Source organism: Scyliorhinus torazame, chromosome 13, assembly GCF_047496885.1.
Source record: "Scyliorhinus torazame isolate Kashiwa2021f chromosome 13, sScyTor2.1, whole genome shotgun sequence".
In the NCBI taxonomy this organism is placed as follows: domain Eukaryota; kingdom Metazoa; phylum Chordata; class Chondrichthyes; order Carcharhiniformes; family Scyliorhinidae; genus Scyliorhinus; species Scyliorhinus torazame.
In genome coordinates, this window is record NC_092719.1 from 70,560,787 (window position 1) to 70,581,880 (window position 21,094).

The 21,094-nt window shown below is 45.8% G+C and overlaps 1 protein-coding gene across 1 annotated transcript in view; it reads left to right on the forward strand.

Moving 5' to 3' along the window:
* Positions 1–21,094, forward strand: part of LOC140388097 (phosphatidylinositol 3-kinase C2 domain-containing subunit gamma-like) — a 310,331-nt gene that overhangs the window by 259,766 nt on the left and 29,471 nt on the right. Inside the window, exons 30-32 of the mRNA XM_072471736.1 lie at positions 2,770–2,887; positions 11,337–11,406; positions 11,553–11,653. Of these exons, the coding sequence (XP_072327837.1) occupies positions 2,770–2,887; positions 11,337–11,406; positions 11,553–11,653 (289 nt within the window). The remainder of the gene's footprint in view (positions 1–2,769; positions 2,888–11,336; positions 11,407–11,552; positions 11,654–21,094) is intronic.

Below are 21,094 nucleotides of genomic sequence, written 5' to 3' on the forward strand. Positions count from 1 at the left end.
CTTTCAGAGGAGGGGTTTCTCGATTTCCAATAGTTTTAGTGTGCCAATGTGCTTCCTGAGAAGACTCCTGAAAGGCCCAGCTCTAATTTTAAGATTCTGCCCCTCCACCAGTGTAGTCGATCCCATACATAAGCCCATGCAAATTGACTAATTATGTGGAGACAGCCTCTGCATAATCAAGGCTATTCTCTGTTTGAGCCTTAATCGCATTCTAAAGCAGCTAAAATCTGAATTGTAAAATAACCTATTTGATTTCTGTACGATGATTGGGGATCAGTTTAAATGATACCACTTCAGGGGTGAGTTTAATTCCAAGCGATAAATTAGATGCATGTTAGTAACTGGCATTGGATTCTTTACTGAGTGACTCCCACTCCGCACGTTACCCACTGTATTCTTCACGTTGTCCCCAGTGCACTCATAACTTTTGCTGACAGCTGTTGTTTTATTTTTAATCAATTCTCTTCCCTCACAACCTTTATAATGCTGGCTGTGCAGCTTCCCAACTGATGCCTAGCAATATGATGGGGAGAGGTGTGCTTAATCACACATAGAATCAAATATAAACCTTGATTAACCTACAATAGTTTCCCAGCATCTTGCCATCAAGTAATCATTTGAATTCCAAATTAGTCTGTTGTTGAGAATATTCATTTTGATGCAACCATTGGGAAATAATGGAAATATAAAATGCACGGGTACTGCAATGCCAGTTCTGTGATTATTAGATGCCAGCTCTGTTGACAGCATTTTCGACTCAGTAGGTTCAGGTCCAACTCTAGGACTGGAGCATGTCCCCTGGGCTGGCACACTATGTTGTACTATTGAGGAAGTGCTGCATGGACAGTGCTATCCTTTATGCAAGGCACTGAGACCTAGACTCTATTTGCATGGTCCAGCGACTGTTAAATATTTTATGGCAATATTGGAAAAAGAACAAGGGGTTCTACTGATCCCCTCAAAACTTTCTTCCTTCCACTAACATTGCCAAAAACAGGTAACAGACCACCTGTTTCATTACTGTTTGTGGTATCTTGGTGTGTGGCAAGCTAGCCCATATAACAATAGCCATTACCATTTTGTGATAAATGTAGGAGGTTTATTGTACTATATATCTGTTGCAGTCATATTTTTAAAAATCCTGGTATAACTTACGGGCAGCCGCTGTGCCTACAAAAGATGTGATTAAAGTGTCATAAAAGTAAGATAATCATTGATTCTAACCATTCACTTGCTTACTTATATAGGGCCAATGCATTTTGTTTATGGAAAGAAAGTTCCCTGGGGGTTCAGATCATTAAAGGGATTGTGTTTAGAGTTAGGTAAGCATGGTCATGGGATCTGAGTGAGATAGAGATTATGTAATTTTGTGAGGGCCACGAAGAATCCAGCACGAGTTTCAAGGATACAAGAAATAACATTTATTTACAATAACATATATACACATAACAGCAGCAACCTCACTTGCTGCTTACTCCTTCCTGCTAGTTCCAAACTGGCCAGCTTTATTTATACAGAGAGTCAGCTAATGATTTCTCCGCCCCCCCTCATTGGGGAAGCTCATACTCCCACAGGATTGTGGGATTGTCATTAGTCCCCAGCCAATGGTAAGCAGGCAGGTTATAACAGTAATTAATGGGAGGGGCCAGGTCTGTTGCAGGCAGTTTAGCTTTTAACTTGCCAAAGGCAGAAGGACTTGTAAGTTGTGCCTGGAAAGGGTCTCCCTCCTTTCCTGAAAGCAGCTCTCTACACAGCGGACAGCAAGTATATTTGTGTTTGCTAACTTTATTTACAAGTGGCCTTTGAACTGTAATGAACTTTGCTTAATTGAAGATTGAGCAAATATAAGTTGGAAGTTAGTGTTTCCTTTTATTGTCACAAATTGTTTAACTGTTAATTGTGAGTTATTTTCTGAGATGTTAATGTAGTTGGTCCTGTGTTAAGAATAAAGTTTGTTTTAATATGAAAGATCCCTGTTTGTCAGTGGGATACTCCTGGGGGTGAAGTACCCTTTCCTCACAGTTTAAATTGTTGGTGTTTCTTGTCCAATTTCCCATCATACATTGGGATCTAGTCCAGAGTCCTAACAATTTCAAAGTGACTCATTTTAAGTGAACCAGGTTGAGACACTTCTCAAAAATAAGTCCTTTCTTATGAGTAGGATTTGAAGGTGCAACAGGCATACACCTCTGCGACATAGATACCATTCCAGCCAGACTAATGAGGTAGAAATCATCCTCCCTCTCTCCCTCAGTCATGCTTCATAAGGATCCAAAGTGAAAGGGTTTTTGTACAATCTCAAGCTGGTTATCGATGGGTTTGGGGCTACAACATGAATCTACCCACAGTTCAGCATGTTTGACATTAATTTGATGTACAGGATCAGAGTGATTGGTGTGAAGAATAGAAACGTCACACTGTTGCAGTAGATGTTCTTTGAAAACTGTAGTCGAGATGCCTCATTGCAGCAGATCTTTGCACCATATGTGCGCCATACCAGACCACGGGGTGGTTGATAGGAATGTGCAGGATCGGATGAAATGATTTCCGTTCAACTGGCAGCAAACAATGATTGAAAAATACCACTGACTACAGGTTTTCACAGTTCTTTCTCCACCAACTGTTTAGAAAAGTTCCTCTTAAATTTGACATTTCCATCTATTGATCTGGATGCAATCATTCACATTTGCAGGACTTGGTGCTCTCGTAACATTTCTCCCAGTAGATTATTGATTTTGAAAAGTGGCCATGCAAACTTCTGTGTTCCAGATTTCCTTACAAGCCTCTGATTGGACTATCTAAGGGAAGAGAATTGGCCAGGAGAAGAAAGGACGAACTGAATGCATATGTGAGGTATTTGCTGAATGGATCACCTCAGGTTGCAAAGGTAAATAGTACAAAACATCGATGAAAGAGTATGGCAGCAAAACTGGATGACTCCTAAAATTGGGCACAGGGATTGCGATGCACAACAGCATGGGTCTGTTGATTGTAACACAGGCAATACACCAACATTGTGCTGTTGGTGCATTTGAATGATCTCTGCACGAGCTAGAGCTCGGTATGCTGTTCATTGACTATTTATAATAATAATCTTTATTGTCATAAGTAGGCTTACATTCACACTGCAATGAAGTTACTGTGAAAAGCCCCTAGTCGCCCCATTCCGGCACCTGTTTGGGTACACAGAGGGAGAATTCAGAATGTCCAAATTACCTAACAAGCACGTCTTTTGGGACTTGTGGGAGGAAACCGGAGCACCCAGAGGAAACCCACGCAGACAGTGGGAGAACGTGCAGACTCCACTCATACAGTAACCCAAGCCGGGTATCAAACCTAGGATCCTGGAGCTGTGAAGCAACAGTGCTACCCACTCTGCTACTGTTATTGACTGGACACATCAGTAGGGACCAATATCATGAATGGCTGGCACCACTTAAAGCTATCCTGTGCTGCTTAAATAGCATGTAAATTATGGCCAAAGGAGGTGCTGGTTGTTGGGGTTGAAGATAATCTGCCCTGGGAAACATTGACACAATAGGAGAGAGAGTGGGCTCCAAGGTTTTTGGACACTGCATAAGAGATTTTTGTGGATGACGTGAAGAAGGGGAGGGATGTCCTGCCTTCCAGATGAACAGTCAAGGCAGTGGGAGTTGATTGCTATTCAGGTACAGTGGCACAGTGGTTAGCACTGCTGCCTCACAGCGCCGGGGGCCAGGGTCCGATTCTGGCCTTGGGTAACTATCTGTGTGGAGTTTGCACTTTCTCCCTGTGTCTGTGTGGGTTTCCTCCGGGTGGGCCGGTATCCTCCCACACCAAAGATGTGCAGGTTAGGTGGATTGGCCATGCGAAATTTTCCCTTAGTGTCCAAATGTGCAGGTTTTGTGGGTTATGGAGACAGGGCAGGGAAGTGGGACTAGGTAGGGTGCTCTTTTGGAGGGTCGTTGCAGACATTTTGGGCCGAATGGCCTCCTGCGCTGCAGAATTCTATGGATTCTATGGAAGTCAATGCCAGGGGTCAAGCCCCAAGGACTAGAATGGAGTGCCGCAAGAAGTTCAATGACCTCACTCAAATTGTCATGGTCGGTGAATGCATCTCCAAATGTCATATCCTACCAACTGCATCACTAGTCTCATGCTCTGCTCAATGCACCACCCCGCCATTTCTCACATAGCAACAATGTCTGCCTAACATCCTTGTGCTTTGCTGTACATTCACACACATAGCACTTCTGCAAGCTTCACACGCACATCTCACAGCTTGCACACACTGCCAGCTATTCAACGATGACAGCTACATTAGCCAAACAGATTTTACCCTGTTCACATGCCCAGTGCTTACAGAACAAGGTGGCACATAACTGGAGGCAGCAGGAGCTAACCAGAGGGAGACAGACACACTCACATGGAGGAAACAGTGCTGGCCATTATTAGCACAGTAGGTGCTACGGCCTCTGGCTATGTGCCACCTTGTCCTGCAAGAGAATGGGAAATATGTCGGTGAGTGCGGTAAGACATATTGGGCTAAGGTGCCTGACATAGTTGAATATCTGGCAATGTATCAATGTTTTGGTGTAAGATAAAGCATATGCATGTTAGGTGTGAGTTGCAACCAAGACAAATTGTTGGCAGTTGAGGGTTGGGGGTATGGTGCATTCAGCAGCGTGGGAGGCTAGTGGTGCAGTTCAGAGGAAACGATATTTGAAGATGCATTCACTAACTTTGACCACTCATGTGAGGTCATTGAACTTCTTGCAATACCACATCCATGTCCTTGTGGCTACATGACTGGCATTGACCGTGATAGATATCTATTCCCACTGCCTTTGGCAGTGTTTGACCAGAGTCCCCTAAAGATAAAGGACCTCTATTACTGCCGCAGTGAACCTTGTAACCTACTCTCTGTTAAGTTGTGCCATTTTTGTCTCTTTCTTAGGGAAAATTCACTTCTAAAATCCCTTCCAGCATCTGCTCCAGTCAAAATGTCCACCCCCCTTTTAAGAGGTGCAGGCAGTTGTTACGTAGTACAGGTGATTGATGCTAGCCTCTCATAACTCTGCGCCCACAGCTCAGGCATGTAGTCACCCAGCACTGCGCTTAGCATGGCTGCCCACTAAAATCATATTAACGAGTAGACAACACAACGTTTGTGCGCTGCCCACAGATCGGAAACAATCCCCGTGCCCATTTTTGGGCCTTATCAGATGTTGCAACCTATCTCTGTTTCATATATCTCACCAGAAAATCGGTGTTCGTATTGATTCATTGCCCCCAGTTTCAACCTCTCTTTAATTGAATTTGTAAGATCTGTCTTAATATTGATCCCAAAATGTTCCAGCTATGATTAATCTTCATGTCATTCCAATGTCTGTGAAAGACTTTGCTCAAAGCATTATTGATAGAAAGAAAAGGCCTCTTTAGTGAACAAGGTTACAAGAAACCTAACTACAGAATGAAAATAAGACCCAAGTCTGATCCCTGAGGCCCATCTCTCATCAAGGTTCAACAGCAACATCCAACTTCCAGTGCTACAAAAATAAAGGAGCTCATGTTTTACAGCTAATTCGATTCAACGCACACCATGCTCATCTTACAATAATGAGATCTATCTAAAGTGAAGAGGCCAGGAGCATAATACTCCAATATTGCTGCTGTTAGACTTAGTGGCTGCAAAGTGATTGAAGTGTTTGGAGTTTTGTGAGCAACGTGCCTTTGCTACCTGGCTGAAAATGAGAAATGAGAACTCTCCAATAGATCCATTTCTTTAATCCAAAATTATACCCATCGTATTTCTGTCCAGTTCTCTGCCCAGGCCAGTCCATAGCTCCCTGGGAAATATGGTAGCTGTCAGTTTCATTTTAAAGCAGAGGTTTTGGACTGTGTTTATCAAAGATGGTCAAAACCTTAACTGCAGTGGGTGCCAAACTAATGTGAAATAAACTTTAGTTGGTTTACTGATACTGTGATCTGTTTGAGTTCATTACCCAGCTGGCTTTGGTGGTCAAGATCAATGGAGCTCAAGATTTAACTTCTGATTATGAACCATCCAGTAGAAGCAGGAGCCATTTAGATTGTCTGAATGAAGGAAGCAACAATCTATACCCTATCTGCAAGGACAGGATTCCCTCCAGGATCTTACTCGCCCCAACCTGGGACAGGCAGGGCCTCAGACGGGAAGCCTACCCTCGCCCCAAATTAAAGCCCTTAATTGGCCACCTAATAGCTTTTTCCCACCCTGCCTCAATTTTTACCTTGGCGAGCAGATGGCAATCAGGCATGGAAACCCAAAATTGAACTAAGTTTGATTTCGGGTGAAAGGTCAGGGTGGGGGCCTCCACCAAATGCCCCCTTCTGACTGGTGGGACCCTCCCTTAGGGCCCGGTGACCTTTGGACATCCCTGCCCCACCGACCTATCGTCAGAGATCCTGATCGCCGCTCACGCGACCCCAAAGGCCATCCCTACACCACCCACCGCCCCCTAACCCCGGTCATTTACCTTTCCTCCGGTTCCCACATTTAGTTCCAAACAGTTGGCTGCAGTGCCCCTTTTGGCTACTGCAGTGCCATTCCTGAAATGACTGGAGATTGGCAGGAAGCTCTCCAAGGCCGGACTTCCTCACAGTGCTGGGCAGAAATCCTGCCTTCTGCTAATTGGAGCGTGGAATAACATTGGGCCTGCTGGACTCTGCAACGATGCATTCCTCAGTGCCTTTGAAATATTCACACACAAAACCAGGAAGCTAAAAGCACTAATTATCCCTCACTTTTAATTAAACGTTTTCAGATAGCAAAATAAATGATTATGATTGGGTTTAGATAGAAGCTATAATATCAACATAAATAAACTTGAAAAAATATTTTTAAGATGTGTTGGATTTTTTCAACAATAATGGAAAAATGTGATGTTCCATAAAATTAACATATCAGAGCCAGTGAGGGTGTTTAGCAGCAATTATAAAGTTAGTACAGTATCAAAATGACAGTTACACCTCATTCAACAAGGTGTGTCTTTCTCAATGGATTTTAGTGTTACTAATGGGAGATTTTATAAGATGGTTATGTTTTAAACTGTCTCTTTTAATTCAAGGTAAACTGGGGAGTTGGAAGGAGTGACCTCCAAAATCTGGAGGACACAAGGCATGTGACCTAAGACTAAGGACTTGTCCGCTCAGAGACAAGCCCATGTGATCTTGTGCTATGGGGACAGGGGTCAAGGTTAAAATCTAATGAAGTGCAAGCTTTGACACCTGGACATAAAGCAAGAAGCAGCTGGTCTTGCTGTGTGAAGACACACAGATGCATAAGGGCAGTCAGCCAGGGTATATGTGGAGTGAAGACCAAAAGCAAGTACTGCAATGCCAAGCATAACAAACTGACTGTTTTTTGGCTGAATCACTAAGCAGAGAGCTGGTGAGAATGGATCTTGTATTGAAGGAAACATGAATTGTGAAGAGTTGAAGACCATAGAATCACCAGAAGACACCTTACAAAAGGAAGTCCATGTTGAATATGTATAAGACACTAGTTGAAAATGAAATGAAAATCACTTATTGTCACAAGTAGGCTGCAATGAAGTTACTATGAAAAGCCACTAGTCACCACATTCCGGCACCTGTTCGGGGAGGCTGCTATGGGAATTGAACCCGTGCTGCTGGTCTGCTTGGTCTGCTTTAAAAGCCAGCGATTTAGCCCAGTGTGCTAAACTGCGCCCAGTTCTGGGCACCACACTTTATGAAGGACTTGAAGGCATTGGAGAAAGAACAGAAAAGATTCATGGCAATGTTTCCATGGATGAGGAATTTCAGTTATGAGGATAGATTGGAGAAGTTGGGATTATCTTACTTCATGAAAAGAAGGCTGAGAGGAGTCTTTCTCGAGGCGTTCAAAATCATGAGGGGTCTGGACAGAATGGATAGGAGAAACTATTCCCACTTTGACACCTGGCACTTTGACATGAGAACCAGAGGGCAAAGATTTAAAGTAATTGCCAAAAGAAGCAGATATGACACAAGGAAAAAGCTTTTTCACACAACCAGTGGTTAAGGCCCGGAATGGACTATCTGAGAGTGCGGTGCAGGCAGGTTCAATCAAGGCATTCAAAGGGGAAATTAGGTTGTAATCTGAACAGGAGGAATCTGCGGAGTTATGGGGGGAGAAGACAGGGGAATGGCATTAGATGAATTGGTTATGCGGCAAGCCAATGTAGACATGATGGGCCAAATGGCATCCTCCTGCATTTTAACAATTCTGTGATTCTCAAGTTATTGACTGTTGAAGACAGCTTCCCAAATGTGGCAGACACCTTTTGTAGCACACTTGCCTGGGAGTGAATGATAATAGTTAAGATATGGCCCTCTAGCTATCAGCCTGCAGTGCTGCCTCTGAGAAATTGAGATAAATCTGTGTGACACACTAGTAGCAACACTATGTGAACAAATTTCTCCTCCAAGTGCAGAAGGAGTGCTGAGTTCCATATGGCATGACAAGAAATCCAGAACTTTATTATTTTGCCATTAAAAAAAACTTGAGGTGGATTGGCCATGATAAATTGCTCTTAGTGACCAAAAAGGGTAGGAGGGGTTATTGAGTTACGGGGATAGGGTGGTAGTGAGGGCTTAAGTGGGTTGGTGCAGACTCGATGGGCTGAATGGCCTCCTTCTGCACTGTATGTTCTATGTTCTTTCAGTGGAACCAAAAAAAGATGGCTACTTTAAGTCACATGACCACAGAACAGGCCCTTTGTCTGGGAGCTACCCTCCAGAAGTTGCAGGATTAATGGAATTATTTTCTCAGCTTCTGGAATCTCACATGTAGCCACGTAAAATGGCTGTGTTCCGATTAATCTGGCCAAAACCCAGTTTAAAATGGCTAACCCGAAAGACTGCTGGGAAAAGCAGCTAAGAAGACACAAGCAGACAGCTGCAGACAGTATTGCATATTCGGCTCTGGGAAGTTAGCCCAGATCGATACTCAGGGCTATCAACAGCCCATCAACCCAGGTATTTGCTGTTGCATTCAGGACTGTTTGCAGCCCATCTATTCAGACATCCACAGTTAAATCGGCTATCCCCGGGAACAATTGCAACATATTAGCAATTGAATACCAGGACAGACCTGTCGGCGCCTGCAGTGGCCGAAACAAAGACAGGTGAGCGACCACCCCCTGATCGAGGGATCGCCTCACCATTGGACACATCGACCCCAGAGATTGGGGACAGATCCAATCACTTGGGACTCAGGGTCAAGGGCCGCCCCGGGAGGCGGGAAGCCCCGGGGCCCTATAAAAGTGAGGGTCCAAGTTCAGATCTCTCTCTCTCTCCTCTTCGCCTGCTCGAGACCTTCGCAAGACCAGCCACTGGCAATGGTAAGTTTGAATCCAGCGATCGCTATCCAGTAGAGACACCTAGCCACCGACCTGTAGCAGCCTTTTGAATCCCGCGGGCCAGATCTGATTGGACAAGCCATTCGTTTCCCTGACCTGGTGGGCTCTTCCTAAGTTTAAGTATTGGCCAGTAGTGATAGGTATATTATATAGAAAGTAGTATTAGGGTATTAATATTGCTTGTTGTATATAATAAATGACCGTTGTTTTAATCCTTACTAAGCGGTGTGCTGTGTTATTAATCATAACCTGAACTTGAACCACATGGCGGTATCATAAAGATACCTGGCGACTCATGAGCAAAGGTGACGTAATCAGAGCAAATAGACTAAGGCTAAAAAGAGCAACACACACTTAATTGTTCACGCCCCTTGTAAACACAAAAGACCAGAAGAATTATACATCAGAACTTGTCTCCAGGCCCATTTCAAAGGGTAACCAAGGGGATGTCATTTGTATCTAATAAGCTCACCTTGCTCGCGGGGTCAGTGGGTCTTCCTAGTTTTCCAACACTAGACCCTCCACTCTTTCAAAAAGTAATGACAGAGACATTATCAATCTTGAAATTAAAGCTAATTCCAGACACTTTCAAATTCATTGTGGAGAAAAAAGGTCATATAACTCAAGTCACCATTTTGAAATCTCTATATGCCTTTGAGAACTGAGAAATCCTCAGACTGTTGCTTTGAAATCAACTGGATAGGACTCTAGCAATATGCCTGAGTAAGCAGTCGGTTTCCACCGCTCAACTCTACAGAGCCTGCTTGTTTTTATAAGTCTCTGATCAATGTCTGCCAAGTGGCCTAAGTACAGAAAGTCCATCATGCTGCAGCATCATTCATTTCAAGGATTTTCAGATCGTTATTGACAACCAGAAACTCATCGGAATGAACTTCACCACAAGGGAGACACCCTCTGAACTTTAACTTCAAGGACTCTGAAAATCTGACAGAAACCAACAGTCATTTCCATGGTTCTTGTACTCCTTTCTATCCTGTTGTTGCTGTGCGCACGTGTGTACATGTGTGTATCTGGAGTGAGAAGTTGCAGATACACCTCCCCTGGTGTTTTTTTTAATATATAATAAACTAACCCTTTAAGTTAATCATAACCTAAGTTTGTTGCGGATAACTAGTAAATCGAAAACCGATAGATTGTGAAACCACCCCACACGATACTTTAAAACAAATTCAAAACACCTGCTTGTTGATCAGTGGTAATAATAATCTTTATTGTCACAAGTAGGCTTACATTAACACTGCAATGAAGTTACTGTGATAAGCCACTAGTCACCATTCCAGCACCTGTTCGGGTACACAGAGGGAGAATTCAGGATGTCCAATTCACCTAACACTGGGTCTTTCGGGGCTTGTGGGAGGAAACCAGGGCACCCGGAGGAAACCAACGCAGACACAGGGAGAACATGCAGACCCCACACAGACAGTGACCCAAGCCAGGAATTGAACCTGGAACCCTGGAGCTGTGAAGCAACGTGGCTGACCACTGTGCTACTGTGCTGCCCCAGAGAAATTCCGGGATCCATCTGCAGCAAACCTCCGTGAGCCTGACGTGATTTGAACACACAACTTCTGATCTGGAGTCGGACGTGCTTCCATTGCGCCACAAGCCCAAGAGGAAATGGGTACAGTTCGCCTGTCTCTTGCTCCTGCCCGTAACAATGCACAGACTCCAGAATTTGCAACCAGTTTCAATGGAGTAACAATAGCAAACGCTGACAATCTTGTCCTCATTGTTACTGCAAATTCAATGTTTTTAACCATATTTGCCCATGATGGTTCACTGTATCCTGAGCAGAATTACTGGAGTGTGTCAACTTTCATGCCCAAATTTCCAATGTGGATGGAACTTTCGTGCCAGGAATGGCAACAGAGGAAATCTACCATAACATTTACACAATCTTTTAATGAAAATTTTCACTTTCATATTTTGCAGAGTGATCTTGTCTACACATTTTTCCATTGCTTTCCAAATAATGAAAGACGTTCTGTGCCATTATCACCAGGTACCGAAATCACACACTTTATTGTTTATCATTCCTCACCTTACTGCTTGATAAAGTCCATGGCACATATAGAAAATACCTGAAAGATAAGATAAATACTTTCAAGTCACGGTTGATGCATTTTGATGCACTCGCTTGTCTTTCAGAGACTGTATCTCACACTGGGAAATTGTCAGCGAGCACACAGCTCTGCATCTCCTGGGAGAACAGCAAGCTGTCTGTGATGGTGAAGCACGTCAAAAATATTGTAAGTACATAGTTTACATCCACTAGGCGTTCAAACCTGCTGTGCTGCAGAATTTTCTCTCAGCGGGATAGAGAGAAAGCAGCATCTAATATAATCTTTATGTGCTTAGCTGTGGGAAGATGCAGTATTTACATTGGTTATTGTAAACTTGGGATTGGGTTCAAGTTGACCCTCTCTGCTGGCAGTCAAATCTATTGGTCACATGGCCCCAAAATCCTTGCTATTTTCTGTATAATTTTAGTTCAGTACAGGAAGAACTTGCATTTACACCATGGGCTTCACAACCTCAGAACCTGCAAGCTTGCTTTCAAACCACACACCATCCTGACTTGGAAATAAATCAACGTTTCTTCACCGTCGCCGGGTCAAAGTCCTGGAACTCGCTTCCTAACTGCACTGTGGGTGTACCCACACCACAGGGTCTGCAGTGGTTCAAGAAGCCAACTCACCACAATCTTCTCAAGGGCAATTAGATTAGGGATGGGCAACACATGCTGGTCGAGTCAATGACGTCCACATTCTGTGAAAGAAGTTTTAAAATCACAAAGTGCTTTACAACCAATAAGGTTATTTTTGATGCCGAGTGTATGTAGATCATAGAATTTACAGTACAGAAGGAGGCCATTCGGCCCATCAAGTCTGCACAGGCCCATGGAAAGATCACCCTATCTAAGCCCACACCTCCACCCTATCCCAGTAACCCCATCTATCCTTTTTGGACTCTAAGGGCAATTTAGCATGGCCAATCCACCTAACCTGCACATCTTTGGACTGTGGGAGGAAACTGGAGCACCCAGAGGAAACCCAAGCAGACACGGAGAAAGTGCAAACTCCACACTGATAGTGACCCAAGCCGGGAATCGAACTTGGGACCCTGGAGCTGTGACGCAACTGTGCTACCATGCCGCCCATAATCTTTATTGTCACAAGTAGGCTTACATTAATACTGCAATAAATTTACTGTGAAAATCCTCTAGTCGCCACACTCCAACTCCTGTTCGGGTACACTGAGGGAGAATTCAGAATGTCCAATTCACCTAACAAGCACGTCTTTCGGGACTTGTGGGAGGAAACCGGAGCACCCGGAGGAAACCCAAGCAGACATGGGGAGAACGTGCAGACTCCGCACAGATAGTGACCAAAGCCAGGAATCGAACCTGGGACCCTGGTGCTGTGAAGCAACAGTGCTAACCACTGTGCTACCCTGCTGTAGGAAATCAGCTACCAATTTACACTCAGTAAGATCCCACAAACAGCAATGAAATAAATCACCATACTTTAGCTTCTTTCAGATGTTGATTGATTAAGGAAGATTGACAAGGACAGCAGGAAGAACTCCCCATCTCCTATTTGGATAGTAACTGAGATCCTTGTACACCCAACAGCCTCACTTTAATGTCTTTATCTGAAGGGCTGAACCTGCAACAGCACGGTGCTCCATCAATACTGCACTGAAATGTGAGCCTGGATTGTTTGCAATCTATAAGCTTGTCCCCAATAGTTGCATTATTCCATGAAATGCTCAAGGCAATGATTCAGGTGCATGGGGAAGAGGACCTACCTCCTGATGTTCATTTGCTCTCAGAACATCTGCACGTTTTTCATGGGGGAAACGAGGGAGCCCTGGATGATATTATTCAGCCTGCTGCTTCGATAACTCACTCTTCACTATTGCCTTTGAAAATTGTTCCATTCCTTTAAGCAGCCGCCACTCCGACAGATTCCCTGCCATCCCAATGGACCAGCTGCCAAAAAGGAACACAATCAATGCTGACAACTTATTCATTCCATACAAAGTAGGTCCAAGCAAGAAAATTGAACGTACCCCCTGCCAAATATGCCTGGTGGATGGGTGAGCCATTCGCCTGGTCGATATATACAGCGAATGAATATTGCACCCACTCTGCACTGTAAAGAGCTTTCATGGGTGTACACGTGATCCCCAATTAGATGAATGGGCAGCTTGGAAATTGATCAAATAAATTCAATAACTGAAATTGATCACGGTCAAATGAGTAGTATAACAAACCTATAGTAGACACTGAAAGTCAACACAATGCAGGTTTCCCACTTGTAAATTGAACACTACACATGGTGAACATTGCAGGTGGATTGCTGAATTGAAGAACAGGGTATTTTTTGTTGCAGATGTCCTCAGGTGATGGGGGCCAGGATTGAAGCTCAGTCCAAAAAATATACAATACATACTCCTGATTACCTTCTGCCTCGTTGAATGAAACAAATGATTTCAAGCAGAAGCACTTCTGCCTATCCTGGCATTCTCAGTTCTGATGAATGTCCCACACGTATGTGATACTGACATATGGGGTGGGGATTCCTCGCTCTCCTGTGGCACGTTTTGCCGCAGCGAAGGCAGGTCCGGCCATGTGAATAGCTGCGCCCAAGTTAACAACCGCACAAACCGGAACTTTACTTCTGGTTACTGAGCCATCTCAATCATATGTCAAGAAGCAGAAATGTACAGTGATGTCCTTAAATTGATAATGTGCCTTTAACACAGTGAAACATCCCAAAGCTGCTTCACAGAACGAGACCAGGCAAAATGTGCCACCAAGTTCTATTCGGACTGGCAACGAAAAGCTTGGCCTGAAAGGTTGGTTTTAAGGAACCTATCTTAAAGGAGGAGAGAGAGGTAGGGAGGGAATTCCGGACCTCAGTGCTTAGGCAGATGAAGGCATGGCTGCCAATTGGCAGTGATGAAAATGAGGAATTCTCAAGCGGCCAGGATGGAAAAGGCTCAAAAATGCCGGAGAGCTGCAGTGGGCTGGAGGTTACAGAGATAGGGAGGGTTGAGACCATGGAGGCTTTTGAAAACTCAGAGGAGTTACATGTTCAGCACACCCAGACAGTAAAACTCCCTGTGGAGATAGCTGGAAAGGCTCCTTCTTGGTTCCGAAATGGAAACAGAGTGTTCGCGTGAAACGGGCGCAGGCAGTAGCGCCACAGGGGCCAGCACGATGCTGGAGCGGTTCACGCCACTCCAGCCTCACCTCCCGGCGCCACATGGGTGCCGCGCCAACCCATGAATGCGCGGGGGGGGCTTCCTCAGTGCACCAGCCCCAACGCAGCATGGCGTATGGGTTCACGGGCCGGCCACCTAATAAAATAGGGCTGGGGCTGGAGAGGCCGGCCCGCCGATCATGGGCCCCGATCACGGGCCAGACCCCATCGGAGGCCCCCCCCGGTGAGGGAACGCTTTCCCCGCCCTACAGGCCGCCCGCCCCCGACCCTACGCGCAAAGTTCCCGCCGGCTGCGAGCAGGGGTGAACAGCGCCGTCGGGACGCTGCCGTTTCCGCACGGCCGCTCAGCCCATCAAGGCCGGAGAATCGGCAACCCCAGACAGCGGCCCGTGACCAGTGCCACGCCAAACGCACTGGCGCAAATGGCTCCTCGGAGAATCGCCTGCCGGCGGCATGGGAGAATCGCGCCCGGGGTATTTAAAATGAACTGTTCAATACAACTGGTTCACTAATCTCATTCAGGGAAGGAAACCTGCCATCCTTCCCCAGTCTGCCTTATTTGGGACTGCAGAGTCACTCCAATGTGGTTGACCCTTAGTTGCTCATTGAAGTGACCAAGCAGCGCGCTCGGTTGTATCAGCTCCATGCAACTAGAGACTGGCAATAAAATCTGACTTGCCAACGATGCCCAAATCCTCAGAATGAAAAAAAGAAACAAAAAGCTGTATGTGTCCAGTGGGATGTTGGAGAAATGTTTGTATTTTTGTAGCAGAGACAAGGAACCCTCAAATTGTTTCATTTACAAGTGTGTCCAGAGCTGGGAGTCCACAACATGTGAAAGCAAAACTCATGCAGGAAGGGGGAGGGGTAATGTTTCCTGTTCACACTGCTAGGAGGGGGATCCCTCGCCCACTCATTGCTTCAATGCCTTCTTTCTACGGTGAATGCAGGGTTTTCCTTCCCAGCACTTGGACATCTCTTATCCAGGATGAAAGACATAACTCTCTCCAGCCTATCTTCACAGCAAAACTTGTTGTCATTAGGGATCAGGCTCATTACTCTCCTCTACGCGTCTTCAAGCATGTGAATGTCTCCATTGCTTGTTCACAATCAGTATCCAATGTCCCGTCTGACCAGAGCATCATACAGTTCGATTGTGACTTCCTCTAACTGGTATTTTACTGTATTAACCTGGTGTTGCAAGTCTTCTTACTGTGGTATTTTACTGTTTGAGCTGCGTAGTACAACATTCCATTGGCTTTGCTGAGTGTTGTTCTGTGTGTAGGCCAGTCATTTTGAGCGTCAGGTCCATTAACACTCCTGGATCTCAATCAACTTTTTCTTGGCTATTTCAACACCATCCCTGGAGCACACATGATGCCAACTTCTCCTTGTTCAAGCACTAGTTCATGTTTACTTGTGCTTAATTCTATCCGCCGGTGCTGCTCTCCAGGGACATCCAGCCGTGAATGTAGCTGCAGTAGAGGAGCAAACAGCCAGGTTGGATGACCCCCTTTGTCACCCGCTGCCTGGAGCTGTTGATGGCCAGGCCCAGGAGCAGGTTCATGAGGAGGTCCTCCTCTTTCCCTGCCCCTCTCTACCCCAGGTGTCCATACCACAGGAGTGTGGGTTTGGAGTGCAAACTAAACTGTAACTAAAGGTTTTTCAAATAAGTAAAAAAACATATAGGCGCATGGTCCCCGGACTCCACAAGGCTACAAGAAAGGCAGTCATCTTGGAAGTCCATGAACTGAGGTAGCCTATGGTTGTATGGGGCTGCTACAAGCAACACCCTCCGCCCCAGGTCCTTTGTGATGAGGGGAGGATGAAGAGAGACAATTGGGGCTCCAACTATTCTGATTAAATTAAATAAGCTGAGAGGCAAATTAAAGGGACAGCCCCTTAAAGGGATACTGCCTTAAATAAAAGACAAATCACAAACAAAACTTAAAACGTCAAATTAAAATGTGATTAAAAAGGTCAGTAAGACACCTCAGTCCCTGCGGTGCCCAGCAGGCATGGGAGGCCTCAATGGTGCCCATGGACTCCGCATGCTCCCTTTACAGGGAACACATCTGCGAATGTAGCCACAGTAGAGGGACAGACAGTCGGGTCGGACGACACGGTGGCACGTAGAGGGATAATTGGGTCTCAAATCAGTCGCAGTGAACTTTAGCTATTCACATTTCATTGGCACAATTGACTTGTGAATGAAGGGTGAAATTGCATATCAAGCTAATGAATGCCTCTTGTGACAGATGAGGCACAGCTGATTAGAGTGAAATCTGCAATAAGCACGACAAACTCACCTCTGGAGGACACCCTCATTCTCCCATTTCACAGCCGCACACACTTATTGCTGAGAGACAAATGTCTAGACAAGAGGCATTGAAATTCAATAACGTTTAACCCCTTGGTCACCAGAGTTCTGCCGGAGTGGGGGGTTCTACTCACAGTTCAGTTGTGCTTCCCCAAGTGAGAGGGTCATGAGGCAGAGATGCAACAGATTCCTGAGAACCCGACTCTGCCCTTGCAGTCTGGCCTCTTATGGGACCCCCACCCAGTTATCTCGCAGTCACCCCTTGTGCAGACTCTCAGTATTCACCTCCTTCTTCTGCTTTCCACCTCCCACTAAGGACGGGCACTCCCTCAGCAGTGATTTGGCCATAAACCCAGCAAGGAGGACACAGGAAGAAATTCCTGCATGCAAGCCTCCAGACCCTTTAAATTCGCTCCGGATTTTGAGTCTGCACTGCGTTTCTCACGGATGGAGAGTGTGTGCTCAAAATCGCCCCCATAGAATTCTACAGCACAAAAAAGACCCTTCGTCCCATGTCCCATCATGTCTGCACTGGCCATTAAGCACCTGTCTATTCTAATCCCATTTCCCACTTGGTCCACAGCCTTGTATGCTATGACATTTCAAGTGCTCATCTAAATACTTCTTAAGTGTTGTGAGGGTTCCTGCCTCAACCACCATGGAAGCCCATTGCATTGGAAATGGAGTTAATCATAGAATCATACCACACAGGATAAGACCCAGTGAACCTTTGGCGTGAAAGAGCTATCCACTAATAGGGCGGAGTTCTCCAGCCCTTCCTGTTGATGGGATCTGCCAGTCCCGCCAAAGCCAACCCCCGCTGCAGGGTTCCTGATGGCACCTCGGGCGAGGAATGTAGCTCGCCATTGACTTTGGCAGGAATGGAAGATCCTGCTGGCAGCTGACGGTGAGCTGCCTCCGTCACAGGAAAACATGCCACGGGGAAACTGGAAAACTCTGCCCATAGTCCCATCACCCTGTTTTGCTCCATTGCTATTCAACCATTTCTTGTATGGTTATTATAGTCAATTTCCTTTTGCAAGTTACCATTGCATCACCCTTTCAGCCAGCACACTCCAGATTATAACAACTTGCTGCATAGAATAATTCCTTCTCTCCCCTCCATTGAAGGAACTTTACTAGGACCCTAACACACGCATCCTACACACATTTTGTGGCTTACATTTCATAGTTCAAAATACAGTCCAGTCCATCTATAAACATGTATCTGATAAAACATTCCGACTTGCTATTCCCAGCCACACACATACTAGAGAAATCTCCAACCAACCATGACCTGTATTGGCAAATACATTCATCAAAACTCAGCAAACACTGCTAAGTTTGTTCTTACTGTCAACCATTCCCTTAAAAAGGCCAACATTAAACATTTAAATTGTATTCATGTCAAGCTTTGACTCACTGGGGAGCATAAATCAATCAGCATTGAGCAGTATCATTAACTAAGAGAGGTCGCCATTATAACACCATCACATTCAAAAGAAGCACAACGTAGTTTAGCACTGACTCTTTATTACATCCTATGAGGGTGAAATTTTCCCCAAAAAAATCACTAAGTGTAATTTTAGGCATGAAAATTGGTGCACTTCGCTCATCTCCCAGTTTGTGCATGTAGTTCTCCCCCACATGAAACACGTTGTCCTGACTGGCTGGGGATGGGAGGGGAATGGTTTGGTGGGGTGAAGGTTTAAAGGTGGAAAAGCTTGGGGGTGGGGTGAAGGTTTGGGGGGTGGTGGGTTCTGTAACTGTTGGACACCAAGCCTCCTAATAAGCGAACTTGGAGGCGATGAGAGCATCCCTGGTCCTCCTGGCCTGGCGCACCCTGGCTTCTGCCTTTCCTCTGGGTCATTCTCGGGCTCCTCCTGGCCCTCCTCCTCAGCAGAGGAAGTGGTACATTCCTACTGTTCCTCCTCCTCCAACACATTGCACCACTGCTGCGCCAGGTTGTGGAGGGCACAACAGATGAGGTCAATTCGGGACACTCTCTGGGGGCTATGCTGAAGAGCAACGCCGGATGGCTTGAGGCAGAAGCCCTATGCACCGTTTGATTACTGAGCGGGTGGCATTGTGAGCCCCATTATAACAGGACTCCACCTTGCTCTGGGGCCTCTGCACTGGCACCATCATCCATGACCTCAACGGGTAGCCCTTGTCTCCCTCCCCCACAACTCCATTCTGGCAGCCTGGGGTGGTCATCAAAGATCTCAGGGATCCGCAAATGCCCCAGAGAAGCATGCACACATGTGCATGATGTTCATCCGGTGGACTTGGACTAGTTGGACATTCAGGGAGTGGAACACCTTACAACTGACGCCACAGTGATCTCAAGGCCACATGTGTCCAATCTATGGTCCCCTCAACCTGAGGCACCTCGGCGATGGCAGCAAATCCTGCAGCCTGGGCTTCTTAATGGGCCTGGTCATGGTCAAAGTGGATGAAGTCGGAAGCCCGGAATTAAAGAGCATCCATGACATTTCGGATGCACTGTGAGCTGATGAATGAAATATCCCACAGAACTCACCGGAGGAGTCCAAGGATGAGCTGGTGGAGAAGACATTCAGGCTGCCGTGACCTTCAGGATCACAAGGAGGGATGCCGGCGCATAATTTGTGGACTTTCACGACAGCAAAGCTGGCGCCGAACCTGAATCAATTCAGAACCTGTGGCGGAGCTAGCAACAATGGCCCATGGAACACAAATGATTCCAATGAAAAATGGTGAGGGATTCGACGGGTCCGTGATTGACACTAGGGCGGCTGACAAGCTGCAGCCACAAATACATATTACAATACCCGCACACACTCATCCCAGCCAACAAGGTGGCACTGGTTGTGCTGGAATGTGCCCACATGGCTAACAGGTTGGCTGGGATCAGAGGGCACCTAGAAGGGGTGACCTGGGGGTACACCACTTCAACTCATGGCCCAAGGTTTACAGTGGGCTGTTAGCAGCATGCGTAGCTGCATGGCTGGCTTGCCAGCAGCGGCAATGGTGATCCGTGCCTGTCCACTCCAACCCCAGAGCCAACCTCCTGGCCACCCACCCACTACTCCCCCTGACCCTGGCAAAAGCCACCCGGCCAGTGGCACAACTGTCAGCAAACTATGGCGATGTTGGACACTTTCCGTATGCTCTCTCTCTCCCTCAGCAGTGGCTACGCCGGTTTCACAATTCCTAAAAGCACAAGTGAACCTTGCCATCGGGAACACGACCCATCGGAGGCAGAGAATCACAGAGGCCCCGGAAAATACCAGGTCATGCCCACTAATGATATGCAAACGGTGTTTACTGTATGTGCGTTCCGGACCGCATTGGTGCCGCTGTCGAGGTGACGGAGAATTGCGATTTTGCGTCAAATTGGCGCCCGCCACGATTTTGGGGTCAGAACCTGTTCTCCGCCCAATCACGTTTCACGATTTCGGTATCAGCCAACGGATAATCCCGCCCCATACCTTTCTCTTTGCTTTAGCTTTATAACAGTAGATTTTGATAGACATGAACCGAACAAAATATTTACATTCATTCAATTTCAGTCATCTCTGGTGAATATTCTTTCTTTCAAAAGTAATAAAACTAAATATCATATGTAATACGCTTTCCTGTCAGACTTGGTTCCCAAGGTGCTTCTTAAGATGTATACACTATTGAAAGTATCATTTTGTTTGTCATAACAATTGTCTTCATTGTCAAAGGCTTTAAGCCCAATGAAGCCAAGTTAAAGGATGGGAAATAATAATGCTAAATAAAACCCAGCACCATTAGGTTGAATGAAGGATGCTAGATTTAAATTTAATGAGTTAGTTCACTGACCATTTTCTGTCTATACTAGCCAGGCTCCCACAGCATTGCACATCTAGGGAAGTGGAGGTCAAGTGTAACTCTACAGTGAAGCAGTATTTAGAGATTGGTGAAATTATCGGACCAGGATAGGCAAATTTAATTCAGTCCCATTTTCAAGTCCTCATTTTTATCGGTGACTTTGATTTTAAATTGTTGCTTCTAGTTCAATTATGAAGCTTGCAGCAATCTGAGGTGAAACCACGTGGTCCGTGTTGATGTACAACACAGACTGGGTGGGTGGGGCATCCTACAGACCTGCCCAATGGCAGGAGGCCTGA